This window comes from Artibeus jamaicensis, unplaced genomic scaffold (assembly GCF_021234435.1).
Source record: "Artibeus jamaicensis isolate MK-2021 breed Jamaican fruit bat unplaced genomic scaffold, CSHL_Jam_final scaffold_474, whole genome shotgun sequence".
Classification (NCBI taxonomy): domain Eukaryota; kingdom Metazoa; phylum Chordata; class Mammalia; order Chiroptera; family Phyllostomidae; genus Artibeus; species Artibeus jamaicensis.
The window spans coordinates 39,457,569-39,464,659 of record NW_026522046.1 but is presented as its reverse complement, the minus strand read 5'-3'; the positions used below and the strand labels follow the sequence as shown (position 1 = coordinate 39,464,659).

Genomic DNA, 7,091 nt, shown 5'->3' with positions numbered 1-7,091 from the left:
TACACACATCTAAAGAGATTCCATGGCTTTCAATTGTTACTAACCATCAGCTGTCTATTATTTTTTTAAAGAGTATGCATAGTACTAAAGAACAACTATCCATTACCATTATTCTTCCTTATAGCAACTATTTCCATATATATAAAGGCCTAGTACATCATCCACTAATGTACTCTATTTCACTTCAGTGGTTCACCTCCTGCTTTAATACTGTTGAAAAATTAACACGTTGATCACCATGTTGCACCAGGTGTCACAGGTAGGCACAGCTAACCAGGTTCTTGGTAATCATGAACAAAGAACTGAACTGAACACACAGAGTTTATAGGAGAGAGAGAGAGAGAGAGAGAGAGAGAGAGAGTGAGGAGCACAGATTTATTAAGTATTACACTTTACAGAACGGGAGCAGGTCAACTCTGAGCAGAGATTGATCCCCTGTGGCCAGAGGGATTCTATTCTTATAGGGTGGATATATTTCCTGACTAAATTGGTGAGCTTTTATTGTGCATGTACAAGTAGTTGTATTACTTTTAAGCTACTGTGCACGCGGTCTCCCATGATTTTCCTTGATTGTCCATTAGGGGAGGGGATCCCACGATGCAAATTTATTATGTTATTATAATGAAGTGAGGGTCATGATTCACCATAATTCAGCACAGTTTGGGGTACAAGATGTTTGGTATCATCACCTATTAGAGGAGGGGAAGGAAGCAGGATTGTGCAGAGTGTAGGCAGGCCTAGCAAAGCTCTGGAAGGCCCCCTGTGCTGCTCATCAGAGGTGTTCTGTGTTGGGCTCAAATGGCCAGACTTTATACTCCTGCCTCACTTAGTCACCAGATAAGGACTTCGGCAAGGTGGCTCTCCACCATGGACATTCACTAGTCCAGCCTTGTATATGCAGACACACTTCCCATGAGCAAGTGGGAATCAGCTCCTTTAGGGTCCTGCGGGCTTCTCAGTTCAACTCTACATGTGGGATCCTAGTACCTTGTCTCCTATCTGTCCTCTCACTTCCCAGGGTCACTTCATGATCTGACATGGCTGCTGGAGTTACTTCCTGGTCAGAACTCGATCTTCGAAGGCTGTTTGAAAAGCAAATAAGTTTACACGTAAAAGCCTGGGGAAAACCCCTGGGCCACACCTCTGCGACTATCTCGGCAGCAATGCAAAGCCAGGATAGTAAGTGTGCCTACGGTCTCCCAGCACACTACTAGGAACCAGAAAAAAGCCCCGGCAGTGTAGCACACCGTGGAAGGTACGATCCCCTGACCCCAGGAGGAGAATGGGGGCCCCAAGATCCTTGCACAGAAAGAGATGACCCAACCTGGTCCTCTCGAGGAATCGGATTGCTAAAGGATCAGCATTCTGGCGCAGAGCCTCTCGGAAGTGACGTACTTCCGAATCTCCCAATGGGAGCTCGGAGCGACCTCGCCGCGACCTCTGGACCAATGAGAATGAGCCATCGGTGTTGCTGGGCGGTGCTGGGACTCCCAGCCCCGCCCACGATCCGATGCGCACGCGCGCTCCCTTGCCTCCCCTTAACCGCGCACGCGGGACCTGTGTAGGGCTCGAGCTCTCTCAGTTGTCGGGGGCGCGCGGGCGGCGGCGGCGCTAGAGGAGCCGCCCGTGAACGTGCCAGTGCCAGTGCTCGTGCTCGCGCCCGAGCCGGTGCCGAGCCCCTCGGGCCGCGCCCCTATTCTGCCGTCTCTGGTGCCCGACGGCCCGATGCAGGTCCGGGAGCTGAGGGGAGCGACGTAGCCGCTCCCCGCAGCGCCGCTCGGACCCGGCCACGACCCTGACCCGGGACCCCGCCCGGGCTCAAGCCGGCCAGGCAGTCCCGGGGCGCGGCCCCAGCCAGCGAGCGGGCCATGGCGGACCGCGGGTGCCCGCTGGAGCCGGTGTCACTGCCCGCCGAGGTGCGAGAGAGCCTGGCGGAGCTGGAGCTGGAGCTGTCGGAAGGTGAGCGGCCCGGCCGCGGGGCCCCGCCCGGCCCTCACCCCGGACGCGGGACCCCCGCCATGCTTCTCACACTCAGGAATCCTGCCCCGCCCCTCACCCCGGACCCCCGCCTTGCCCAGCAGTCACCCGGGGAGCTAGCCTGGTCCCTCCTGCCAGGACCATTGGACCCTCGGGCCCCTGCCGGCTTGTCGCAACCGCTGCGCTTTGGGTGCCCGTCCGGTTGAGTGGGTGGGTAGTTTGACCTCGGGCGCGTAAACCCGGACGCGAGTGACCGTGTTGTCTCAGCAGTGGGCGGTGGTTGACCCAGCCCTTGGCCGCAGGTATGGGCTTCTGGAGTGTGGCTGTACCCTGGCAGCTGCCGCCCACCTGGGGTGCGAACCCTAGAGCCCGTCTTCGTCTGTGTGCTTCAGTTTCCGCCCCCCGTGCGCGCAGTTTCCTCCCCTGTAAAACCGGGTTAAAACGGCACCTCCCTCTCTGGAGGCACTTAAAACGAGGTTGTTTAGCGCCTTTACGGAATTTTTTAAAATTAAAAATAAGTTCAATAAGTGGTTCTTTGCTTGTTAGAAAATAGGCTGGAGGGATTCCGCTTGAGCGGTGGTGGGTGGCATGACCCATGTGGAGGTTATTGCTGCCCGAACCTGTGTCCTGATGTGCCGTTGGATGTCATTGCTTGAAGAGAAAGTTCTTGCGCAGTATCAAGACAAGCATCTAATGTCTAACTTTGTGTCTGAAACTTAAGTGCATTTTCAGCTTTTAGAATCTATTTTTATAGTCTTATTCTTTAGGTTTCAGGTTGATACGTTTCGCTGTGGTTGGAGTAGTGAATATTACGCCCATCATATAAATAATTACTGGCTTGTACTAACACATTTAATTCTCACTACACTTGGGGAGGTAGGTGCTGTTGTCTGTTTCACAGATAATACAACATCTACTTGAAATTGTTTTGAATTCAACATGCAGATTTTTAAATGTTCTGTGATAGGTGGTGCGTTTTTTTAAAATTGAAGTGCAATAAGAAATGAGTGGATTTAAGAATTCTTGGTGATTAGATGCTTTTGGGAAGTCTAAAAACTCAAATTTGAAATGGTTCTAACAGGAACCACTGTCCTGAATTTGTTGCAGCTTTTCATCCAGGGAAAATAATGCAGTGCGGTTTTGAGTTTATGCATTGAAATATGTTTTTGCAGATTGCTCCTAATTTCTGCACCAGCATATTTGTTATTCTCTGTATTTCTTGTTTCTTTGTGGTTGTATGTTTGAGTGCTATCTAGGAGTTGATGGTTAGGTAAGATTAGATTCTTTCCTCAAAGAACTTCATAATTTGTATGACAGAACAAACCCAAAGTCAAGTACTTCAGTGAAAGAAATATCTCTTATCCATTGAATGTTTTATACTATCGTCATTTTAGACATATGTGGAGGATTTATACGTAATATAAGGGTATAAGGTTATATGTAAGTGTAGAAGAACCTGGAAATGTAGCTTAAGCCGAAAAAGAGGGAGAACAATGCTTGTGTTAAAGGGAAGGGACAGCAGAGTGCAGCTGCCACCAAGGAGACAGGAGCCCTGGCTTCTGTCCCAGCTTAGACTGACCCAAATAGGTCAGTGATTCCTTGGGCACAATTACCCTTGGCCTTGCTCCCAGGGTGCTTCCACACCTTTGACTCTGGCTTCTTCAGTTCGGGTTGTGAGTCTTGTTGACATGGGGCCTCCCCATTGTCCCGAGAGATGCTTTGAGATACAGGCTGTGTCTCTGGCAGACTTTTGGCATCTTCACAGTATCTCTGAATCTCCACTGAATTTTAACATCTCTTAACTTGGGTTTGGCCAGCTGTAAAAGGAGGTGAACACCTGCCTTATTGATGTCCTGGAGTTCTAATGAAGATTCAGTCAGATGGTGTATGTAGAAGTGCTTCGAAAGTGCTGAGGTTTTATGTATATAATTAAAGAAAGGTATTAACAAATCACAGCCCTAAGCAACTGAAGTTAGTTTCATTGTTATTATTTTAATATTTTGATTAAGTAGAAGTAAAAGTGGGATTCACTTTGTCCTATGCCACTCCCTCCCCTCAATTTTGGAGGGGAGATAGATTTCTGATTCAGAATAAAGTAATGTTAAATAGGATGACTCCACAGTATTCACACTTGTCTGAATGAGACGTTGCTTAAAAGTTAGAGTTGACACTATGCTAGGCAGGTTGGAGAAGGAGGAAACTTAACAGGCACTTTCAAAGGAGTGGGAGTGAGTGATAGGTACCTGACCTGTCTGGAAAATCCTGCGCTGTTTCTCCTCAACCTGTACACCAGCAGTGGCTAGTTGAAAGTAGGCTCCTGCCTGTGTTATAATTCATGTGTGGCCTTGTTCTCCAGCATCCTTCCTAGATTCTTGTCATCCACTGTTGTTAATGGGCTTGGCCCTCAGGGAAGTGTCTGGTCTTAGAATGCACTGATTTTTTATCAATAGGGTGGCTTTGCTGACTTCTGTTATGGATTCTGGAGAAATAAAGTACAGCTGTGGTCTTACTCCCTACCTTTTTTGGCTGGTGCACCATTCTTGACTTAGGGGTCACCTTCAAATTAAGATGAGGGTAAAGGGTGGGGCTGCAGAGGACCCCCCTCTTCTCAGCCTCCCACCCCACTCCCCAAGAACACACTCAGAAGAATTCACACATGTGGCTCTTCCAAGCATGTCGTAATGTCCCTGGATGAAAGTGAGGTGTTAGAAGTATAACCTGGACTTTAAAAAAAAAAAAAAAAGCCTTCCCAGACACTGCGCTCTTTCTATTATTGTATCGAATTACCTTGGGTATACCACAGCTGATTTTGGTACTGTGCAGTGTCTTGGGGCTATTGCTTCTGAACTGCTTTAAAAACATGAACAATGGTGTAAGATTTGTTCTTTGTTTTAGTGGCCTGCACTGATTTAGAGAGGAAATCCCACACAATAGGCTACATTTGTCCCATTCCTGTTTCTTTATTCTGATTAATACAGTTCTTCCCAAGCTTTAACTTTAGTTTTTTGTTTTCCTGCATTCTGATAATACAGGGGCCCCAGGATGGATGGTGTCAAAGGAAAAGGGGAAAAGCTGTTTGTGGGAAAGACGGAAAGGTCTTTTTTCACAAAGCTTCCCACCCCCATTTAAATCTTTTTTAAAAGATTATTTATTTTAGAGAGAGAAACAGAAACATTGATCTGTTATTATTCCACTCATCCATGCATTCATTGGGTTGTGATTGAACCCACAACCGGCAGGAGCTGAATCCATAAGCCTGTCGTGTGGGCACTAGGCTCTGACCAACTGAGCTATCCCACCAGGGCTTAATGTCTCTTTTTTTTTTTTTTTAATTTATTTTTTTAAATTGATTATGCTGTTACAGTTGTTCTATTCCCCCCTTCATTCCCCTCCACCCCTGCCCCCCATCCCCACCATTACCCCCCTTTAGTTTATGTCCATGTGTCTCAAGTCCTTTAGGTTCTATATTTCCCATGCTATTCTTGCCCCCCCCATCTATTTTCTATCTACTGTCTATGCTACTTATTTTCTGTACCTTCTCCCCCCATCTCCTCCTCCCACTCCCCTGTTGCTAACCCTCCTTGAGATCTTCATTTCTATGTTTCCACTCCTGATCTAGCTGTTCTTTTAGTTTGCTTTCATTTTAGGTGTGGTTGTTAATAACTGTGAGCTTGTTGTTCTTTCACTGTTCATGTTTCTTTAACTTCTTTTTCTTAGATAAGTCCCTTTAACATTTCATATACTAAGGGCTTGGTGATGATGAACTCCTTGAATTTGATCTTATCTGAGAAGCACCTTATCTGTCCTTCCATTCTAAATGAAAGTTTTGCTGGATAGAGCAATCTTGGTTGTAGGTCTTTAGATTTCATGACTTGGAATATTTCTTTCCAGCCCCTTCTTGCCTGTAAGGTCTCTTTTGAGAAATCTGCTGACAGTCTGATGGGGACTCCTTTGTAGGTGATTGTCCCCTTAGCTCTTGCTGCTTCTAGGATTCTCTCCTTCATTTTAATTTTGGCTAATGTAATGATGATATGCCTTGGTGTGTTTCTTCTTGAGTCCAACTTTTTTGGTACTCTCTGAGCTTCTTAGATTTCTTGGAAGTCTATTTCCTTTGCCAGATTGGGGAAATTTTCTTTTATTATTTGTTCAAATAATTTTTCCACTGGTGGTTGTGTCTCTCCCCCTTCTGGTACCCCTATAATTCGGATATTGGAGCGTTTAAAGATGTCCTGGAGGTTCCTAAGACTCTCCTCATTTCTTTGAATTCTTGCTCCTTGACTCTTTTCTATTTGGCCATTATTTGCTTTCTTCTGGGTCACTCCATTGATTTGAGTCCCAGTTTCCTTTTCATCTCTATGGGTTTTCTGTGGAATTCCATTCATTTCCCTTAGTTTAGCCTTCATATGTTTCTCTAGTTTGTGGCTATAATCAACCAGATCTGTTAGGAAGCTGATGACCAGTGTTTTAAACTGTGCGTCTGAGAGTTTTGCTATTTCTTCGTCGCTTAGATTTATCTCTGGGGCTTTGAGGTCTTCCTGTGACATTTTTGGTCTGTTCTGGCCCTTTAAATGTGAGAAGCGGCGCCTCGGACTCCCAGGTCGCTGGGTTGTGACGCTGTATGTGGGGGCGTGGTCAGAGCGGGGATATGGCGGCGCCCTCTACTGCCGCAAGCCACGGGGACCGCGGGCCCAGTCCAAGGGCCCACTCCCTCGCCCTCTCGCCCGCGCAGATAGGCAACCGCAGTCAACACGCAGCACCGCCTCCCCACTGTCTCCTCAGCAGTCGCTCACCCGGTGGGTTGATCGGTCGCTCACTAGGTCCAATCCTGGGTTTGGAACCCGTGCGTCTGGATTCGCGCGTCTGGATTCCGTGCCTGGGTCCGTCCCACCGGAGTCCTGTGCAACCCCTCACGAGACGCCGGTTTGGCCCCTTACCGGTCGGGCTGAAGAATTTGTTGTTAACGGACTTCCGAAAAGTTCAATTTTCCGTGTTCTGGTTGTGTTTTCTGATGCTAATATTTAGTTGTCCCTAAACTTGGTTGTGTGAGAAGGCACGGCAAATCCACCTATGCCTCCATCTTGGCGGAAGTCTCTCAGGGCTTAATGTCTTTAATT

The 7,091-nt window shown here is 47.4% G+C and overlaps 1 protein-coding gene across 1 annotated transcript in view; it reads left to right on the top strand.

Annotated features, from left to right (window-relative positions):
• The first annotated feature begins 1,549 nt into the window (after positions 1-1,549).
• DIP2A (disco interacting protein 2 homolog A) overlaps positions 1,550-7,091 on the top strand; it is a 110,273-nt gene continuing 104,731 nt past the window's right edge. Inside the window, exon 1 of the mRNA XM_037158140.2 lies at positions 1,550-1,959. Coding sequence (XP_037014035.2) covers positions 1,869-1,959 — 91 coding nt within the window. The 5' untranslated portion in view covers positions 1,550-1,868. The remainder of the gene's footprint in view (positions 1,960-7,091) is intronic.